This window comes from Neovison vison, chromosome 2 (genome assembly GCF_020171115.1).
Source record: "Neovison vison isolate M4711 chromosome 2, ASM_NN_V1, whole genome shotgun sequence".
In the NCBI taxonomy this organism is placed as follows: Eukaryota; Metazoa; Chordata; class Mammalia; order Carnivora; family Mustelidae; genus Neogale; species Neogale vison.
In genome coordinates this window covers 71425377-71448385 of record NC_058092.1, presented here as the reverse complement: position 1 = coordinate 71448385, position 23009 = coordinate 71425377, and the positions used below count along the sequence as shown (strand labels likewise).

The 23009-nt window shown below is 35.7% G+C and overlaps 1 protein-coding gene across 1 annotated transcript; it reads right to left on the bottom strand.

The window, feature by feature from the left end:
- Nucleotides 1-61: 61 nt before the first annotated feature.
- RPF1 (ribosome production factor 1 homolog) lies at nt 62-22176 on the bottom strand. The gene is made up of 9 exons (XM_044238586.1): nt 21895-22176; nt 20406-20462; nt 18653-18733; nt 9305-9400; nt 8603-8756; nt 1514-1596; nt 917-1098; nt 596-722; nt 62-275 (listed from the first exon to the last, which is right to left on the bottom strand). The coding sequence occupies exons 1-9, from the start codon at nt 22120-22122 to the stop codon at nt 234-236; spliced, it is 1050 nt and encodes a 349-aa protein (XP_044094521.1). The 5' UTR covers nt 22123-22176; the 3' UTR covers nt 62-233.
- Nucleotides 22177-23009: the final 833 nt, after the last annotated feature.

Sequence of the window (23009 nt, the reverse complement as noted above, 5' to 3'; positions counted from 1 at the left end):
TTGATTCCAACTTAAAATTACCTACAAATAAGAATTTTTAGGAAACTTAAGCTGCAACTTCTAAATTCACCAAAATGACTTTTATTTGTATTTGCTACAGTGAATGGCACTTGGTATTTTGTCCACATATGAAAAGGTTTATGAAACCAGTAAATGACTTTCTGAAAAGGGTCTTCTGTCATAAATTCAAGATAGGTCTGTTTAGCACAATTCAATACTATTCCTTCAGTATTTCATAAATGGAATTTTCTTCTACTTGTATCCATTTCCCGGGGCTGAAATTAGAAGGGGGGGAAAAAAAGGTAAATAATTTATAGGTTAACAATCCTAAAAACAAAACAAAACAAAAACAAAAAAAAACCTTCTGGGTCCATTTCAGAGACTGGTCCACTTTCGAGGACCACTGATCTTTAGGTAATTCAAATGAACCAGAGTTCATCACCAGACCAAACTACCCTATCAGAAATTTGCTCTTTTGAACTTACGGATGTCAGAAGCATAACTTGAGATGTAAGTACTCAAAGCATAATGTACATGGTTTCCTTCTCATTCCATTCAAAATGATCTAAGTGGCTTTTGAAATAAGGCACGTTACCTTATGGACCCATTCATATTCTCCATATTTAGAATCAAAGGTTCCTTTCTGAAGAGATCTTAATTTTAAGGTAAAACGTGGTCCAAGTTCTTGAATTCCCACTTTCTTTTCACTCTTGAATATGTACCTTCAAAGATAAATGAAAGAATTAAGGGAAAACAGTTTCAATGAATCAAATGTAATTTCTTCAATGTGAAAAGAGTTCAAAAGAAAATTTATCTCTCATCTATGATATTTGTCACAATACATTGGAAAACGTTTACACTGAAATGTATTTCATGATTTAAGTCAAAGTCCAAGGAGTTAAAGTACCTTCCTCACCTATGAAATCTGAAGAAGATATAGTCCCGCTGATTGTGGAATGTGGCAACCTGCCTTCCAATAAATTGCGGATTATGGGGAAAGAGAGATGCAAACATACGTCCAACTGAATGACCCAGCCTCGTTGTAAAGTTATTCAAAATTATTTCAGGTATGTGTTCTGTAGGGTCCTTCCCTCTTCTCTGGAAAAATGAGGGGAAAAAAAACCACACAACACAACAAGGAATTAATCTATATCCTGATACTGCAAGTTCAAGTTTCAGAATTTACGTGACAAAGAAAAATTTTAAAGGCGTCTTTCTTGATGACAAACTATCATGTATGAGTTAACAATCTCATGAAATAATAAAACATCTAAAATTATTTGCAGTGACTACCAAAAAGTTCTACTAGTAAGTAACCTGTTTCATAGTAATGAAGGCTACTGCCTGTATGCCAGAACTCAATTACAGTCTCCTAAGAAAACTGCCAGTAGATAAAACTTGATTTAAGCAGGACAAATGCCATTATAAAATGCCAATTCGATATGTAAGTTAGAGTTGACTAACCATATACAGCAAGCAGATCAAAGCCAATTAAGGGATGAATAAAACTTACCTTAATTTCTTTACGCAAACGAACACTGCTCATTTTAAAATGAGCAGTTGGGCCATTTGGCAAGTGACTTAGAATTAATCCATCTGTTCAGAAAGCTAAGAACACATTGAACTCTGTAATTTAAATCTTAAATTGTATAAATACCTGGTCCTCTGTATGTCCAAAGGCTCCTAAAATTTGTAGCTAGGTGAAGAGGTAGATGCGTGTATGCCTCTGGGTTAACAAATTTCCTTACCATACTCAAAACTAAAGCCCCATAAGTCAACCCAAATATTAAAAAAACAACAACAAAAAAAACCAAACCAAACAAAAAAACAGATTAAGCTATAGTAGTCCCACTTTTTCTCTTCACAATATAACAAATGAGTCATCACCCTCAACAGGGTATGTTGGGTATTCAACTAAACTAGGTGAAAAGAGCTTATGCCCACTACCCTAACAGGAATGGTAAGACAAGATGGGATTCTAGCATAATTTTAGCACAGCAAACAAAAAAGTTTACCTCCATGTTCAGAGGTCTTATAGCCCTAAAAACGCACTTTTATACATAAACAAGTACACACATATATATGTGTTTTTTTTTAATGGATTTGCAAGGTTAATACATGCTGTCAGCTTTGAATACTGTCCCATAAGACTAGAGACTCCGCCCTCTTCTTGAAATCAAAGTTATTAGTGTCTCTCAAAAGACAAGTTCTTATTCTTGGGATTACTGTGCCACAAATTAAAATCAACTAATTAATAACCATTTACTGATGATCTATTACAGAGATTTCTGCCAGCACACTAAACTATAAATTAAGTACTTCAATTGGTAGGGTTAGCAGCCCAAGGGCTTTAAATGTCTGAAATGCAGCTACCTATATACAACATTCCTCAAGTCTTCGTAACACAATTTGATTCTTCCAAATACTGAACCTGTAAAGAGGTCAGAATCAAACTATTCCAAATTATCTGCACACAGTTTTACAAAACAGATGTTGCCATCTTTTTATAAAGGCATCAACATTCAACCATTTAAAAAAAAAAAAAAAGCAAAAATACATTCTCCCATTAGCCCATGGGTTATCTTCAACTTCCTCCTTCCCTTACCAAATCCTACTTACTGCTTTTACCCTCATAAATTCCTAACTTCCATAGCCACCTCTTTACCCTTCCGGCTATTCTTAATTGAGGTCCTTGAGAATTTCCACCTACATTAAAACGTTGGTCTGACCTCTCTCACCATTCCAAGTACATTTTCCAAGACTGTAAATCAAGTTTGTTTAAGTAACTCTCATTTTATCTGTACCATGGTTTCTCATGCTAAGTGAAAAACAAACTAGATACCCCTTGTCTTGACAGCTGTAGCTAACTTCGTAATACTCTCACCGCTGCTCACCTAGAGAACAAAGACATCAGTACAGCTCTCATGTGGCCCCAAACCACCTTTCTAATCTCTAATCTCCCTTTATGCCTCCCTATTTTTCCTAACTGGCAGGCACTGACACAATCTCTTGTACACTACACATATTAATCCTACTATGTATTTTTTGTTCATGCTATTTCAGATACCTGCAATATTTAACTCACCTATTAAGGCCCACTTCACCAATGAGTTCCTTTATGTTTGTTACTGTCTTATATATGCAGGTGCACCCATGTTGGATGCGTATTTACAATTGTTAGATCTTGTTCAGCTGTCCCCTTTCATTATGATACAGTGCTCTTCTACATCTCATGTAGATTTTAAAGTCTTAAGTCTGATATAAGCATTGCTACTCGAGCTTTTTTTTTTTTTTTGACATCCATTCGCTTGATAAATGTTTCTCCATCCTCTCACTTTCAACCAGCAGGTATCTTTAGGTCTAAAATGGGTCTCTTGTAGCCAGCATAAAGATGGGTCTTATTTCTCTATCCATTCTGAAACTGTGTCTCTTTTGATTAGAGCATTTAGTCCATTTACATGCAGAGTAATTACCAGTAGGTATGTATTTAGTGCCATTTTACTACTTGTTTTGTCACTGTTTTTGGAGACGTTTCTACTCAGAGCCCCCTTTAATATTTCTTGCAGGACTGGTCTAGTGGTCACAACTCCTTTAAGTTTTTGTTTGGGAAGCTCTTTTCTCTCTTCTTCTATTCTGAATGATAGCCCTGCTGTACAGAATGAACATTATTGGTTGAATATTTTTCCCATTCAGCACATTGAATATACCATGCCACTGCCTTCTGCCTTGCCAAGTTTGTTGAGAAATCTGCACCAAGACTTCCCTTTTAAATTAGGGGCTTTTTTTGTCTTACTGGTTTTTAAGACTTTTTTATCACTATATTTTGAAAATTTAATTACAATGTATCTTGGTATCGGTCTGCTTTTGTTGATTTTGATGGGAGTTGTCTATGCCCCCTGGATGTGGATACCTATTTCCTTCCCCAGATTAGGGAAGTTTTCAACTATTATTTCTTCAAATTAATTTTCTGCCCTTTTTCCTCTCTCTTCTTCTGGCACTCTATAGGTATTATTATGTTTGATGGAGTCACTCAATTCCCGAAATCTGTTCCCGTGTTCCATAACTCTTATTTCCCATTCCATAACAGCTTATTAATTTCCCATTCCGTAACAGCTTATTTCCCATTATTTTGTGTCTTCTGTATCATTTATCCATCCATCTGCCTCTTCCGTCCTGTTTCCAATCTCAGTTATTACATTTTTCATTTCTGACTCTTTAATCTCTGTGTAAGGACCTTCCTGAAATCTTCCTTTTTTTTTTCTCAAGCCCAACGAATATCCTTGACTGTTGTTTTAAATTCTCTAGCAGATGTGTTACTTTTATCTGTTTCACTTAGATCTCTGGCTGTAACATTATCATCTTCTTTCATTTGGGATAAATTTCTCCATCTGGCATTTTGTCAAAGTCTCTGCCTTCTTTTGTGTTAGAAAACCCGTTATGTTTCCTGCTCCAAACAGTAATGGCTTTATAAGTAGAGGTCCTATAAGGTCCAGGGCCTGGCATTTTAGGGGAGTGTCTCTGGTGTGTGCTCTACTGTTGTGTTTTGGCTGCTCTGTCCTTTAGGCCAATTATCTGCAGAGGCTCTCCTTGCCTGCTGTGGGCAGTATTTGGTCCTTGACCAGAATGTGGTGAGTTTTAACTAGGTGTGCTCTGATCTGTTTGTGAAGTGAGACCTGACAGTACTTCCACTAGAACTGAAGCCCTGCAGAACTCTGCTCAGGAGACATGGTGCTGGTCTTCTAGGGAAGGAGCTTGCCATGCTGGGACTGAAGCAACTTAATCAAGAAGTGCAGTACCGCTGAGGCCCACTTCAAATGCCACCTCTTTTTATACAGTTAAAATTAAGCTTTAAATCTCACCTGCCACTGTTACTTAAATTTAGCACCTGTCACTTATTTGAGTTATAATCATGTAAATGACCTTCTTCCCAACTAATCTGTTAACTCTTAGAAGACAGACTTCTTACTGATAAATACTAGTGCATATACACAGCAGATTATCAGAATTTTGAGTTCTTCCTGACTTCTCAAATTTCATAAGGTATAGCCAAAAAGAATTTCTGGATCATTTGCACACTGAAAAAAGTCATGAAATCTCAGGGGGCTAAGAAAAGTAACGGTAATTTCTTCTAACCTAAATCAAGACTTGAATCCTTCCTAAAACATTCCCACTGAATTGTTTCTGTCAAAAGAAAACTACAAAATCCAAAATAATTCCTAAGTACCTGCACTGTACAAAAAGCTTTCCTTATGTTACTGCTAATTCCTAACATAAACCATGAAGAACAGGAGTGATTATCCCTATTTCAATAACAAGGAAAAGGGGTTGAGATGGGTTAGGCAGATTAGCCCAAATTTCAGAGCTAGGTGGCAGACCTTAAGGGTGGGATCACACCTGTGCACAAACCCTAATGCACAGGAGGCAAAAGACTGAGGTGAAACTTTTAATACCTTCCCAAAGGTCAAGAATGCAAAACAGTTTACAAGTTGCCAAAAGTACAGCATGAAGACTTACCTAGCTCAAATTTCCATTTAGAAATACCAAATAGAGGATGTAGGTCTCTCCAGAAAAAACTTCCATGCTTTCCCCTATACCATAACATTTACTAAAATGCCTACAACAAATGAGGCATTAAACCTTGGAAACATACATTTAATGTGATCTTTGCAGGAACCCTAAAGATTTGGTACTATCTCTTATTTTAGAGTATGAGAAAACCAAGTACCCAAGAAACTTGAAAAAATTGCAAAAGCAGCAAGTAATGAAGTCTGTATCTGACATCATACCTGTCTGACCCAAAGCCACTAGACTACAGTTTAGACAGTTGACAAAGCTCTTTTGTAGAGGAAATCAAGTTTGTATCTCCATAAATTTCTACCATGTGGCACTATTCTTTTATAGCAGCCCTTCCAGTATCTTATCATGCCCCCATATTCTAATTTCCTACAGGCCAAATATCTTCAATTCTTTCAACTTTTCTCCAAGCATCATCATTAGGAATCATGACTTAGTATTTGTAAGCCCATGTTAAGCCTCTAGGAATCACACTAACATTTCTATTATGTGCCTACAAATTATTCTCCTTTAAATTATTCTACATGTTTTTTTCCCTGGGTCATGGCAAATACTAACTAGCAGTCCTCTTTCCTTCTCCTTCCATTTGCCTGTCTTATTATCTTGCTCAGAGTAGCAAAGTCTCATTTACAAGTTGTGCAGATATTCTTTGAAAGCAGGATATGTGACCTTATTCAAAGTTTCTAGGCCTTAAATCTTTGTAACCAAGATGGACTTCCAATGCCCCTTACCGATGTCCTTATTAGTCTTAAAGACCATTCTCTTTTCAGAAAACACAAAAGCAATTTAGGAGGTCTGCTTTCCTAGCTTCTTCCAACACTTTGCCATCAACTGCATTACTACACATCAAATAGGAAAGAAAATGAAGTATCTTTGAAATTATTAAAATCAACATCCAGTGGTGTCTGGGTGGCTCAGTCGTTTAAGTGTCTGCCTTCGTTCAGGTCACGGTCCCAGGGTCCTGGGATCAAACCCCATGTCAGGCTTCCTGCTCAGCAGAGGCCTGTTTCTCCCTCTCGTCCCAGCTTGTGCTCTCACTATATCTGATACTATCGGTCTCTTCAAATAATAAATAAAACCTCAAAAAAAAAAAATCTAGGGAAGATTATACCTATAAAAATTCTATTCATTAGGACTTTAAAAAACTGCATAATTCCATACTTAAAACTTACAATCAAGGGATACCCATCACATGCTTATGTGTGTGTGCATATATATATTTATGTGTATAGGAAATATAATCTTATACTTGAATTAATTAGTCTAGTTATTCCTTAATATAAATTTGGTCTTTTTACTGATGGTACCTTAATGATATGAACTTACCCTACACGGTATTAATACATTTTGGGAAAAAGACAATATATAAGGAAAAGAGAACATAAGCTTTCTAAAGGCAACAGATGGTGTTAAGTGAAACTTAGTGCCTATATAAAATACCTAAACTAAAAGAAGGATACAATGTTTATTGAACTGATGAATGCCTGCTAGCAGCCCTAAAATGGTAATACTTTTTTAACTGCCAAAAACAGAGAGGAACACAGACCCTGCCACTTTATTTTGGGAGACAGTTTTAAGGCAGCAGCAACTACATTAAAAACATCTCTTCTGGAATAGTTAAATATTCAAGAGATTTTTGTTATTTTGGGTACATTAACCCATAATCTAATTTCTGTAATATGGTCAACAAAAACATTACATTAGAAAGCTAGCTTTAGTCTATTTAGTCTCTGGAAAGCAACTCACGTAAAGTGGATAATGTCTTTAACCTATACTGAAAATAGTAAGGCCCTAAAAGGTATTTATAAGGTTTTTAAAACATAGCTTTTAAACTATTTTTTAAACTATTTAAAAAAAAAGGAGTGTTCATTGATTGAAAAAAAATGTTATTCTGGCAACAGGAAAATCCTGTCCCTATCTTTTATGAACCCTAAATAATTTTAATAACTTGACCCATGCAAATAATCATCTTCAAAATTAATAAGCTCACAGGGGAGCCTAGGTGGCTCAGTTAGTTAAGCTGCCAACTCTTAATTTTGGCTCAGGTCCTGATTTCAGGATCCTGGGATTGAGCCCTGTGCCAGGCTTTACACTCAGGGTCAGGGGTGGGGCAGGCAGTTCCTTAAGGACTCACTCTCTCCCTTTGTTCCTCTCCCTGCTTGCTTCATGCACACTCTCTAAAAATAAATAAATAAATCTTAAAAAAATTAAATTACATTAATGAGCTCAGAGGCACTAGTTGATCAATAAGGAAAACAACAGCAATAGCGAAAACAAATCTAGGCATCTTTATATGCTCTCTCATCTCCAAACAGGAAAAAAATACCTTGGGTTCATGTCACATAGTTGCCTCAGATCTGAGACTCACAGAATAAGGATAGAGTATTCTTGGCATCTGAAACAGCAGCAAATACATAATATGGGCTCAAATATCTACCTCAAAAATGTAACCCTGTGACACCACCTCTGGTAACATAAAATCTAGCCATATCAGACTACCTGCAGATCCCCAACTGGGTCAGCTCCATCAGGCCTCTGCCTTTACAAATAAGTGTATCTGCACTGGGCACTCTTTTTCAACTTTATTCACCCATATTCACCTTAACTGAGCTTAGGCATCTTTTTCTGTCAAGTCCCTCGTCCCTGATATCCCCAGGGCAGATTTTACCAGACTGTGCACTATATCTTGTATTTCTCTCTTTAACTGAACTATCCACGCTGTAGTTTTGTTAGTTTACTTATCTATTTTCTCTTAGTAGATTATAAACTCCCTGAAGCTCCTATTTATTTCTCCATCTTTTACTAAGGATTAAAATAACGTCAGCCTGTAGCATTTACTTGATGAATACTTGCTAAATGAAAAGAAAAAAATTAGTTCATAGAATCTTGGATAGATACATAATTTTCTAGCTTAAAAAATTATATGTTCTTAAAGTTACAGAAAACATTTCCTTATTCTTTCAAATGTATTTTAAAAAGGGATGAAGGTGAAACAAGAAAACTTCTTTAATAAAACAAAAAAGGATACTTGGTGTTTTACGATCTTCATTAATAACGATCAGATCTGTGAAATCTCTTGAAATGCACTGTGGAATAATTTTTTTCAGAGTCAATCCTCTTCTGTAATAAACATGTGAGTTTGGTATAACTGTGGAGAGCTGTTCACAGAGTCGTACTGTTCTCTGCAAAACAAAGTAACAGAAATCTTTGACAGTGAGAAGGAATAAAAGTCTTAAGTGATATACATTTATAAGGTAAGAAGTAATGATTAATGTGTTATTAATAGAGAGCAAGGGCAGGGAAGAATGGAATCTGAACAGTATTTAATCCTTTATTAAGGCTGATCATCCTAAAGCACTGGTTCTCAACGGGGGGTGATTATGCCCCACTGGAGAACATTTGGCAAAAGAGGTTATAACTGGTGGTAGTGATGGGGATGGGTAGTGGTATCTAGTGCACAGAGGCCAGGCATGCTGCTAAACATTCTATAATGAAGGGGATCACCCCCATAATAACAAATTATGCAGCCCAGAATGCTAATAGTGCTAAGGCCGGTAAACTCTACCCTGAAGAATCATGCTTAGAAATGTATAATTTTATTTAGCTTATTCATAGGCATTATCTATTGAAATTACTAATAATTTAACTGAGATCTTCTGAAAGGAGTTCTTTTAAATAGTCTATGTGGGAAAGTTAAGAATTCAATAACTATACTGATTGATATGCTTACCCCATGAGGTCTATCTGATGTTGTGATGAGAATCTTAGGAGAAGTTTGTCTGTTGAAGTAAGAAGCAAATTCATCTGTAGCTTCATCATAGGCAACCTGTGAACAGAAAAAAATCTAATTTTTAAAAATATTTTATTTATTTGACAGAAAGAAACATACCGAGATAGAGAACACAAGCAGAGGGAATGGCAGAGGGAGAAGCAGGCTTCTTGCTGAGCAGAGTCCAATGTGGGGTTTGATCCTAGGACTCTAGGATCATGATCTGAACCAAAGGCAGACGCTTAACAATTGAATCACCCAGGCGCTCCTGGAAAAAATATAATTTTATATCAAACATACTCTACTATTAGGTCAAAATTTTAAAAGTAGCTCTAGCAGGATTCTATGGCACAGACTATCTTCCTGACTGATAGGGGTTTTAAAGAAAGCCAAGAGGGACTTATATTAATGGCAAAATGAACAGGCTGAATGATTTTCTATCTGTAGAATACAAGTATAAAACTGGAAAAAATTGTCAAAAAACAATTTCAAGACACAAATTGAGCTGTGTTTATTCTTTTAAAATTTATTTATTTGAGAGAGTGTGTAAGCGGGGGGAGGGGCAGAGGAAGAGGGAGACAATCTCAAACAAACTCTCTGCTAAGAGCAGACCCCAATGCAGGACTTGATCTCATGACCCTGAAATCATGACCTGAGCTGAAATCAAGAGTGAGATGTTTAACCAAATGAAACTCTGGTGCCCTGAGCCATATTCATTCTTGAAAATGGCTAGGGCTATGGGCAAGGACATCAGGAATCTTGCTAAGAACTATTCCATTTCTTCCATCAACATGGCTGAGAAAATACTAACTTTATTAACTTTAGGTTTGATGGTAGGCAAGAACCAGCAATCTTGAATCTAAGGGTGGTGGACTAGATTGGGGATAGGTGGGTCTGAAAACCCTTGCTTTGCTAGTCCAAGGTTACTGGGCCAGTTCAGGGGAGATGTGGACCAGTCAGAAATGCAGAGCTAAGGAAGTGAAAGAGCCACAGAGGGGCTGAAATAATCTCCACAAAATCCATACACATACATATGTGAGAGTTCTAAGAAACCAATTCACATGAAAGGCCAGGGAGGCTTGAGAACTGGCTCCAACTTTGAATGCAATCCTCAACCCACACTCAGCTCAGCTGACAGAAGTTTGGAAGCTCAAGGTATCTCAACACAGTATCTACCCAAAGCATTTATAAGGTAAGAAGTAATGATTAATATGTGTTATTAATAGAGGGCAAGAGTAAGGAAAGAATGAAATCTGAACATTAAGCCACACAAACACAGGGACAATCTCTAGGGAGGCAGGTTAAAAACAATTAAAAAAAAAACCCAAAACAAAAAAAAGACAAGTAGAGACATACAATGCTGATAAAGGAAATTCAACTTTTAATGTTTATGGGCCCTGCTCCTAGGCTCCCAAGGAATGACTTCACTGAACTTCAAAGCAAGGGCTCTCTGCTCCCAACACACACTATATATTTGCTTTTTTTTTTTTTTTAAGATTTTATTTATTTATTTGACAGAGAAAGAGATCACAAGTAGGTAGAGAGGCCGGCAGAGAAAGATGGGGAAGCAGGCTCCCTGCAGAGTAGAGAGCCCGATGTGGTACTTGATCCCAGGACCCTGAGATCATGACCTGAGCCGAAGGCAGAGGCTTTAACCCACTGAGCCACCCAGGCACCCTATATTTGCTTTGTTAACAAATACCTTTCTAAAAGAACACTTTAAAGTAAAGGTGAGTAAAATTCTCCCTAAGTTCTGTTTCTATACCTCCAAAGCCTTCAACCTTGCACACACTGAAACCATAAGATCAAATTTGTAATTTTCTGATTGTCTTCTGTCATGATGATTTATAATTCTTGATGTAACAAAAAATATATATAACCCTGTATTAGGGTTTCCTTCTCCAGAGTACTCTTCTTTGTCAAAAGTGTATATCCCGTAAAGCCTTCCTCAACTGGACTCTCTTTCTTTTTCCTTTTCTTTTTTTTAATAGAAATTCTAAAAGATTTGTTCATTTTGCATTGAGTCATTACACAGATAGATAGATGGGGAGGATAGAGTCATTACACAGTTTAAATCCAGGCAAGTTACTAGAACAAAAAAATCAGTAACTCAAAAAATAAAAAAGTCCAGAGTGTCCAGCTTTCAGCCAAAAAATTAGGTACTTAGTATGACTAATAATCAGGAAAAAAGCAATCAATAAAAACTGTCTCTGAGCAGGTCTAGATGTTGAATTTAGTGAAAATTTTAAAGCAGCCATAATATTCAAGAAATTAAAAGAAAAGAGGGGCTTAATGTAGATCTATGATGGCAAAAGAATCAATGAATTTGAAATCAGATTAATAAATACCCAATCTGAAAAACAGAGAAAACAATCATTAAAAAAGGAACAAAACTACAGAAAACTATAGGACTATGTTAACCATTTTAATAGTGTGAAAAGGAAGTCTTTGGGGAGCATCGGTGGCTCAGTCCATTAAGCGTCTACCTTTGGCTCAGGTCATGACCAAGCCCATGCCAGGCTCCCTGCTCAGGGGGGAGTCTGCTTCTCTCTCTCCCTGCTCCTTCTCTCTCTTTCAAATAAATAAATACAAGATCTTTAAAAAAAAAAAAAAGAGAGAGAGAGAAGAAAAGAAAAGGAAGTCTTTGAAGGAAAGAGAAGGTAGAAAAAAGTATCTGAAGAAATAATGGGTGAAAAATTCCAACATACGGCTATAAGCTCAACAAACCCCAATAGGACAAAAAGAACAGTAACATAAACACATCAATGTCAAACAACAAGGAGCCCAAACCAGAAAATTTTGAAAGAAAAAAGAAAAATCATATGCAAGGGAGCAACTATTAAAATGGCTGATTTCTCATCAGAAATTATGAAGGTCAAAATGTAATAGTGTATGTTCCAAATACTAAAAGAGTAAAAAGTCAACCAAGAATTCCTTAATTTGCAAAATTCTTTCAAAACTGAAGGCAAAATAAGCATATTTTCAAATAAACAAAAATGAGATAGTTAGCTATCAGATCTATTATAAAAACAAAAGCATAAGGAGATTCTACAAGCTCAAAGAAAATGACACCAAATGGTAACTCAGATCCAAGGAAAAGAAGAGCACTATAAATGGTAAATACATAGGTAACCATAAAAGACCTTTTGTGTGTGTATGTGTAAACTTTCAAGCTATACTGGTGTAACCTATTATACTTTTATCAGCATCATGTCTGTATTTACTTGAAGCAGATTGTGATAAATTGAAGACGTTATGCTGTAATTCCTAGAGAAACTGCTAAAAGAATTCTAAACATATAACTCAAAAGATTACAAGGAATTAAAATAGCGTACTAAAAAATATTTTTTAATATAAAAGCAAGCAGTCAAGGAGAAACAATAAAAATAAATAAAATGTATTTAAAAAAGCAAAATGGCAGATGTAAATATAACTACATCATTAATTAACAGTAAATACTAATTGTTAGACTGAATAAAAGAGCAATATCCAAACATACACTGTCTGTGACATTTTAAATTCAAAGATATAAACTCATTAAAAGCAAAAGCACAAAAAAAGAACAGTAACCATAAGAGAGTTTAGGTGGCTATGTGAAATGAGATAAAATAGAAACTAAGTAAAGAAATGTTGCAATAAACAATTTAAGGGAAGGGACAACAAGGGATATACTGGATTATAAATCAATACATTATGAAGATTTAATAATTACAAATGGACTCACACCTGAAGGAAAGTAAAAACAAAAAAAAATTTAAAAATAGGTATGTACCTAACAAAAGAACACCCAAAGACATGAAGTAAACTGAAAGGAATGGAAGAAATGAGTAACTCAAAAATTATAATTAGAGATTTCAATATCTTCTCAGTAACTTGACAGAATTAGAAATTCAGCAAGTACACAGAAAATAGGAACAACATAATCAACTAACTTAAACAACTCTCTTAACAATCTACTTCGAAACAGCAAAATATACATGTTTTCCAAAGGAACACACAACATTCTTCAAAATAGATTTTGCGCTAGAACACAGAATAGTTTCTTTACTTGAAAAGGACTAAAATCAACAGAGTATGTTCCAGAACCACAGTAAAATCAAGTTAGAAATCAACAGCAGAAATATACCTGCAAAATCCTCAAGTATTTAGAAACTGAACAATATACTTCTTGATAATTGATGAACCAAATAAGAAATCACAAGAGAAAACAGAAAATATCTCGAACAGAATGAAAATGAAAACACAACAAACATATCAAAATGTATGGGCTATGGCTAACCCAGTGCTTAGGAGGAAAACCATAGCTTATGTGATTATATTAAAAAGAAAGAAAAGTATAAAATTAGTAACGTAAGCTTCCATTTTAAGAAACTAGAAAAAGGGGGCACCTGGGTGGCTCAGTGGATTAAAGCCTCTGCCTTTGGCTCAGTCATGATCCCAGGGTCCTGGGATGGAGCCCCACATTGGGCTCTCTGCTCAGCAGCGAGCCTGCCTCCCCCCCCTCTGCTTGCCTCTCTGCCTACTTGTGATCTGTCTGCCAAATAAATAAATAAAATCTTAAAAAAAAAAAAAAGAAACTAGAAAAAGAATAAATGAAACCTTATGTAAGTAGAAGAAAAGAAAGAATACGGATCAGGGGACAAAACTAATGGAATAAAACACATCAAGCAAAAACCAAACCAAACCAAACCCTGATGAAATTACAAGAATGAATCAATAATTCTTTCATTATAAGAGATACTTAGATTTCAACAATAAGAAAGGAAACACATCTTAAAACTTCCTTTATAGAAAGGAAGATGAAAAACAAGTTAATCAAATAAAAAGAATAAATTCAAGAGAGTAACAAGAAATAAATGATAAGGTGAGATGTAAATAAATTAGAAAACAAAGTTTCAAAATAAAGATGATCGGAGAAGTACTTTGAAAGAGTTAACAAAATAGATATTATCTCTGGTAAAAAGCCTAAATAAATAATAATAGGAATGGAAAGGAGCATTACTGCAGTCTCCCTTATATATACAGATATACATATTCTAAACAGAGTACTGACAAACCAAAACAATGTGAAAAAGATAAAACATCTTAATTAAATTAAATTTATTCCAAGAATGCAAAAGAGATTTAACATTAGAAAATCTATTTCATTCCTACATTCACACAATAAAGGAGAAAAACTGCATTCATCTCAATATTTGCAGAGACAAAGTACATAATTATCTCAACATTTGCAGAAAAAGCACCTGTAACATTTTACATTCATTCATGATAAAACAACCAACCCTGCCAGCAAGAAAATGAATGGATTTTCCTTAACTTATAAGAATCTACCATTAAAAACACAAACATTAATGTTACATGTTAGAAGCATTCTCTTTAAAATTAGGAACATGGCACAGATAACACTATTGCTATTTCTATGTATTTGACATGCTAGAGGTTCTAGTCAGCACAAAAGAAATTATCAATGGACTGAAAGTTATTTGCAGAAATGATTAGCTAAGCATGAAATGAAAACAATATTTAGACAAATTATTAGAAACAAATTTAGGCATACTGTTTAGAATATCACAATCCAAAAATCAATGGATTTTTATAAATCAGCAAATAAAACAATTTTCAGAAATGTGATTTACACTAATAAAAAACACAAAATATCCAGCAATAGCTCTAACAAGATTTATGTATAAAACTTGCTTGAAGAAAATCACTGAAATGCATTTTTTGTATAGAAGACCTACCTAAAAAAAAAACAACATATAAATAGAACCCCTAAGTTATCTACTTTAACACGATTTATAATTTTATATGGCAGACCAAAGGTTCACAAAGTGAATATTCCTAAAGAGAGAGATTAGAGGATGGGGGTGGAAAGAGGCATTCTGCTCTAACCGATATCAAAACTTAGCATGAAAATAAGTAAGTGATAAAGCAACAAGCTGACCAATTGCTCAGAAAAAGGCCAAGTATATATGGGTACTTGATTTATGACACAGCATTATAATCCACTGTGGGAAAGGTTGTAGTACTGGAAAAATGGTGCTGGGGAACTGGTTACATATGGTGGGGGCAGGGGAAGAAAGAAAAATTGATTTAATTTCTCATGCCAAACAAAGAAATCCATTCCTGATAATTAAGCACATAAATGCGAAAAAAGCACAGAAAAAGTAAAAAGAGCATCCACAAATTGGAAGATACTTACATATGAAAGATTAGTATCCAAAATATAAAAAGAAGTCCTACAAATCAGTAAAATATACTATAGGATTAAAAAAACTGGGCAAAAAACATGAGGTGGCATAACTGTAGCAAAACACAGTGCTTACCTGTAAAGATGCTCAACCGCATTAGGAATCAAGGAAATGCAAACTCAAACCACAATGCGATAGTCCTTTATCACTACCAAAGTATTGGTCAGAATGTAGGTGGCCAGAAACACTGCCCTTATTCTATGCAAGTGAAAAATGATACAAGCACTAGTTTGGAAAACATTTTGGCACCACCATATAAAGGTGAATATTTACACACCTCATGACCTAATAAATTCTCCCCTAGGTAAATATTTGGGAAAACTTCATATATATGTAGCCTCTAAACACCTGTGAATTCCAATTTATCTCCAGTCAAGACCCCTTTCGTATCGTGTCAACGACAATTCCATCCTTCTATCCGTCTAATTAATTACTCAGGCTAAAACCCTCGATACCGCCTTTGAATCCTCTTTTTCTCACATCCCACTTCCTATCTATCAAGAAATTCTACTGGCTCTAATTTCAAAATATACCTGGGGGAAAAAACCCAAATCTTAGAATCAAATTGATTCTCAACACCCATTGTAACCACTATAGCCCAAATCATCATCATAATCTTGGATTGCTTCAGTAGCTTCCTAAGTACCTATTTCCCCCTCTCTAAATTACATTTTCAGTATAACAACCAATTACCTTTAAAAATCTATCTATCATATCATCCCTCTGTTCAAAACATCCAATGGTTCATTGCACTAAGTATAAACCAAGCCAACCAAGCCACTGCTCTGGCCTCTGCTCTTCCCAATACTGGCCCTTCTTCTATAACCCTCTCTCTTGCTCACTTAATTTCAGCATACTGGCTTCCTTGCTGTTCTTCCAAAACATACTAAGCATGCTCCTCCTGCCTCAGAACTTTTGCACTGTTTGTGCACTAGCTTTTACACTGGTCATTCCTTGGAAACCAAGTGGGGCAGAACTGCAAGGAGGCCAATTTCTCTACATCCAAAAATAGCTGATTTCTTTATATCCTTCAAATCTTTGCTAAAAGGTCATCTTCTCAATGAAGCCTACCCTGACAATCATTATATAGAACTGCAACCCTAATCAACAAAAAAAATGGCCACTAGATATGAACAATTGATTAAAAAGAAAAAAAGCATAAAAAGATATTCAACCTCATTCACAACAAGTGAACAAAAAATTAAAACTACACTGAGATACAATCACCCATAAGACTGGAAAAAATTATTCGTAATTGCAAAATCTTGAGTGAAAGTTTGAATAGTACACATTTACATAATCTCAAAGCATAACCCCTCCCAAATACTTATTACAAAAGGGAAAAACAGAAGCTATAATGGGAAAATCAACAATGTATGACTCTTAATAATAGCATCAAAAAGAATATAAGATCATATCTAACATATACCTGTCAAAAATACATAAACTGAACATAATCATGAGCAAATATGAAACTCATATTAAGTGACATTCCATAAAAAATACCTGGATTGTACTCTTCAGAAATGTTAATGTCATTAAAAACAAATAAAGTCCAAGGACCTGTTCCAAATTAACAAAGGTTAAAGTCATAATAGAACTGAATCCATGAGCTGGAATTTATCTTTTGCTAAAAATGATGCCATTTGGACAACTGTAGACATCTGAATAAGCTGTCTAGACTAGATAATAATCAATGTTAATTCTGTGATTTTGATAACTATACCCTGTGCTTATTAAGAAAAACATACTTGTTTACAAGTAAAATCCACTAGATTATGTAGGAGTAAACAGGCTTCATGTCTACCATTTATTCTCAAGCATTTCAGAGAACACAGAAGAAAAGCATGTGTGGTACAAATTAAAATTTAGGAAATCTAGGTGACGGGCATACATGAATTCCCACTTTTCTATTAAGTCTGAAATTATGTCAAACTAAATAAATCGTACACACACACACACACACACACACACTCCTATACATACAAAACTGCAAACTCTCTCTACTTCAGATAGTCCTCAATCTACTTTATCCAGATTCTTCTTAGGATTTATTTATTTTAGGGGAAGAGAGAGAGCACGCACATGTGGAAAGAGAGGGAGAGAGAAAATCTCAAGCAAACTCCCTGCTAACCACAGAGTCTGACCTGGGGTGCGATCTCACAACATTGACATGATAACTTGAGCTGAAATCAAGTTGGATGCTTAACTAACTGAGCCACCCAGGCACCCCTCTTTCACCCTAGTTTTTAACTGTAGTAATCTACCACCCGCTAACACATAATTTATTTTACTTTGTTCACTGTTTATCTCTCTCCCTAGAATACAAGTTCTGGGTGGGCTGATATTTTGTGTGTATATATGGCAAAGTGTTTGGTCCACTGGTGGAATCCAAGTCCCTAAAACAGATACCAATACACAGCAGACGATCAATAAACATTTGCTAGAAGAGTGACAGACTGACTGACTGAATGATCATATCTAGAAATGTTAAGGAATGTCAAAAACAGTACTATCTGAGAGCAAATATAACCAAAACCAAATCTGCTATACCAAAAATAAATAAATAAATAAATAAAGTTTAAAAACCTTGATTCTCTCACTATACTGTCACCAAACAAAGGGCAAATGTGAAAAGTGACAAGTGGATGATAATCTTGAAACCAAGAGTTTTATGAGGACACAGAAAATATCACCAAATGTTATCCTTATATCAAAATGTCTAATACTACAAAAATCTATAGTATGAATAATGCTTTTCGAATGATATTAAAAACAGAAGTACTATATAAGATACTAAATGACAAAAGTTTACCTAGGCATAAAATATCATACATTTCTAGAGAACAGAAATATATTTCTATTTTCTGCCTTCTTCTAGAACATTTGAGAAATTCAACTATGACATAATCTATAGCAAATAATATGTCAACATTATAGCTGAATCAGTCCATTATACAATTTCACCACCCAGTATTTTTAAGTGTCAATATGTGAACAAATGATTTATCAACTTATATTTATTTAAAATAAATTTATTTAAAACTTATAACATTACCTCTTCATCATTAGGATCTACTACAGTTTCATCATATACTCTCTGGTTGTCAATGGTCTTTGGTACAGGCTTTGGTGGAGCCTAAATAAAAGAAAAAAAATTAAGTTTTTAGAAGCAATTTACATAGCTAATTTTGCAGTCTGATTGGGGAAGATTAACAGAAATTTCCAAATAATCCAAAACCCAAATCTGTTCCTCATTCATCCCAATAATACTGAGTAAAAGGTTTTTAACTCTGAGCAGAGATATAAACATCCTAGAAGAAATGTGAACTGAATGAAATGACTTAATACCATGCAAAAGTACCTGAAAGAAGAAACTGGAATTAAAAGAATTATCCACTAAGAAGAATATTAAACAGAATGAGAAAAATTACAGTTCAACCTTAACCAACATGGATTTGAACTGTGCAGGCCCATTAACAAGTGAATTTTTTACAGTACAAGACTATAAATGTATTTTCTCTTAACATTTTCTGAATAACATTTTCTCTAGCTTATTTTACAGTAAGCATACAGCATATAATGCACATAACATATAAAATATGTGTTAACTGATTATTTCTCAGTAAGACTTCAGATCAATAACAGGGTATTAGCAGTTAAGTTTTTAGGACTTTCAACTGTGCAGGAGTGGAGATGGGTCTGTCTGGAACCCAACTGCCATGTTGTTCAGGGGTCGGCTATACAAAGGTATATCTAGCTTTATTCCAGTACTTCCAGAAAGCTATGCAGAAATAAGTAACAAAGCTACAAGTCTATCTAATGAACTAGAAAGTTTGAGGCATTTACAGTAAGGAATGAAAGGGAGCATATAAAAAATATGCAACAGCACTAATATTAGTGGAAATGAACAGCAAATAGGGCAAATATCATACAAAAAGTTAATGACTATGACACTTCAACATAATGGAATACTATTAGAAATGGCAACATGCACCCTCAGCTTAGACCAAAAAATTTGTAAATGAAATGCTAAGGAGCAGGAACAGAGAACTATAAGCACACACTGACTAAAATAAATTCAAAACATATGTATGCTAGCAGAGATATGAAGAAGTATGAACTGATAAACTATTTGGGATTTTATTTATTATTCTATGAAACAAATACTGAGTTTTGAAATTTTTTTTTTAAAGGAGGCAGGTCTAGGAAGTCATCTTTCAGTAAAAGAAACAAGAATGATGAAATTTCCCAATGGTGATCAGCATATTTGCTGTTATTGACTGAGTACTGAGAGTTGAGACTAATGTTGCCTGAGAAGATTCTGCACATCAGAACAGTCTAATACTGGAAAGTCTGGTAAGTACTAGACTGGGATGCTTCCCCATTCCCAAAGTCAGAAGGATGAGTCTCTGTTTGTCAAACACATAAAATTAAGTAAAATAAGCACACTGAAGCAGACATACAATTTACGTGAAATTTTGAAAAAAAAAAAATGCAAAACACCACTATTGTTTTCATCATTTAGGAACACAAAAAAAAAGTGCACAGGAACAAAACACGGCAATTTCTTAAGTGGTTATCTTTAGAGGGGAAAGCAATCAGGAAAGAGCATACAAAAGACTTTGAGTATATTTGCCAATGCACTGTTTCTAAGCTGGGTTTCTAAGCTGGGTTTGTTATTTTATTTTCACATCTTTTATACACTAGTAATATTTTATAATAAATTTAAAAGAAAGTGATATGACATAAATATCAGAGAGCATTCCTCAACATAAGACAGAAAGCAGATGGCTAAAGATTTTACTTACCTTATCACCAAGAGCTTCTCTCTCTTTCTTAAGTTTTTTCTTAATTGCCAACTTTTCCTAAAAAGTTTAAAGAAAGAACAATATTGAGAAACCGCCAGTTACATCACAAACACATACTGAACTATACATTACTAATGCTATGAATACTTAAACTGAGAAATCTTTGTAATATATTAAACATCCTAACACAGATTTTCATACCTAAATTATTGTAAACCAAATAAGCTGGCCAATCAGTAAAACATAAGTATTTTGCTCCTTCAAAACGATCTAAATTGGCAAGCTCAAATATTTAAAGTTTTACTAGCTTTACCTTTAACTATAAAGTCTCAACTTAAGTAAAAATGTAAAATGTATGCTTAAAAAAGTTAACAAGTTTTTCTTATTTCATTTTATATTCCTAGTAAGTTGTGTTCTCAAGAAAACCATGGGTATGCTGCTTACATCTTTTGGAAAGTACTAAAAATAAATGAGAATGGGAGATACATTTTCAGATTGTTTCCAATAAACCACCATTTGTTATCCATAAATCTTACAATCAAAATATGCTTTCAAAATTATTAAGAACTTGCAGGGTGAATTACACCTGTAATTACTGTAAATCTGTACCTTCCCGAGATTCTGAATAGAACGCTTAATACGCAACATAAAGTACTCACCCCTCCCACCCCCCAGTGCCTATCTACCCTCCACCCCTCATCAAGTTTCAGATTACAGATTCCAGAAGACTTCTAGGAGACCCTTCCGGCAAACCCGCTCTCCTAGAGTGAGTTAGAGTATATATTCCGGTAGCACTCTGGCGCTTATAATGAGTAAGGCACAATCCACGGCCTCAAAAAAATCCAGTATCTAGTAAGAGGAGCCAGGCAAGTGAAAAGATTATTATGTGTGTGAACTTTTACGACGTACAAAGATAAACAGATGCTTGCTTCCAATTGCAGTTTAACCACAGAAAAGTACCGTGATCTTGAGTTTTATTTATCGCTTCATATTTATCCCTAGAACAGTATGAAGACAACCCTATAAATACTACTAGAAACTTTGCATAAATAATTTCTGTAAATGTCCGGGAATCAGAGAAGCATCACTTTGGGTTTACGTAGTGCCCGTTTTACGGATTCTACGAATCAGCCAAATTTAGGCGGACTGGGCTAAACACAGAGATGGGAGAATTTCGCGTTCCAGGTCTGGAGGGATATTTCGGCTTCTACGAGAGCGCGACATCCTGGTTTCATTCTCAGAGGGAGAACCTAGAGGGGCTGAAAAGGAAGAGAATCCTTGACGCTCAGACAAAAAGCTGAAATCTAGAGAATGTTTCCAAAGCAGTGCGAGGGGACCAGGACACAAAAACTTCAGCCTCACTCCTCCAGATTACCTCCTCCCGCACGCCGGGAAGGCGCGACCACGTAAGTGCTATTCCCCGCCCCACCATCACGCGCGCGCGTGAATAATGCGGCGCATGCGCTCGGCCGCCGCCGCCCCGTCCTACCTTACGTTGCTGCTGTTTCCACCGCGTGAACATTAAATGTCGCCGTTGTTTGTTCTTAATTTCCGAAATGCTGAAGCCTGGGGGGAAGGCGGCCGCTTTCGGGGGTTGGACCCCGCTTTCCGTCGCTCCATCCTCAGCAACTGCAGCCTCCTGGGGTTCTTCGGCGGCCGCTTTCCGTTTCAGGCCTTTCTTTCCTCGGCTGCCGCTGTTAACCCCGGTCTTCGCCATGGTGTTTGCTTCCAGGCGTCTGTACGGAAACGGAAACAGCTGTCCCTCGTGACTCCCTCACTTAACCTTTTACTTCCGGGGTCAAAAAGTTCTTAAAGAGAAAGGTGGAGGACTTTGTGATTTTTTTAGCCATTTAAGAAGGTGGCAAAATTTAGGGGTGCCTGAGTAGCTCCTTTGGTTAAGTGGTTAATCGTCCTCCTTCAGCTCAGGTCATGATCCCTGAATTCTGGAATTGAGCCCGTCATTAAGTCCCCGCTTAGCGGGGAGTCGCATTCCACCTCTGCTCCTCCCCCTGCTCATTCTCTCTCGTTCCGGCTCTTAATATATAAAAATCTTAAAAAAAAAAACAACAAAAAAAAGTGGCGAAATTTAGCTTTGAGAAAAGTTTAGGGGGGGGGGGTTTGCCCTGCTGTCTGAATACTGAAATGATGAGTTTGTGGAATCCTTTATTGAGCATCTACTATGTGTCAAGCCCTCAAAATATTAGAACAGAGCAGCCTTTGCTGTATAAAGTTTTTGTCTTACTGGAAGAAGATCTGAAATGAGCACACAAATAGTGTGGCGAGCTAAAAAGTAACACACGGTAGGGAGAAAATAGAATAGGATAAAGGAAGATCAGAGGTTGCACCTTTTAAATAGGAGTCTTAGAGTTGCCGTCATTGAAAAAGTTAACATTAAGCAAAGATTTGAAAGAGGTAGTGGGTAAACTTGGCAGTTATTTGAGGGAAGAGCTGTTCATATGAGTAAAGCTGTTTATCTAGGAGAAAAGCTGTCCAAGCAATGGAAACATACAATTCCAAGACTCCCAGTCAATAGTAAGCATGATATGTTTGGGTAACGCCATGGAAGCTAGGATTAATATGAGAAAGGAGGAGAGTAGGTGCAGG

Excerpts from the sequence above, each read along its gene's own strand:
- RPF1 (XM_044238586.1), bottom strand. The coding sequence starts at position 22,122 with ATGGCGAAGACCGGGGTTAACAGCGGCAGCCGAGGAAAGAAAGGCCTG. Across the intron at positions 8,757-9,304 it reads CATCAGATAGACCTCATGGG|AGAACAGTACGACTCTGTGA; the intron begins GTAAGCATATCA and ends TTTGTTTTGCAG. Across the intron at positions 723-916 it reads ATCTTCTTCAGATTTCATAG|GTACATATTCAAGAGTGAAA; the intron begins GTGAGGAAGGTA and ends TTATCTTTGAAG.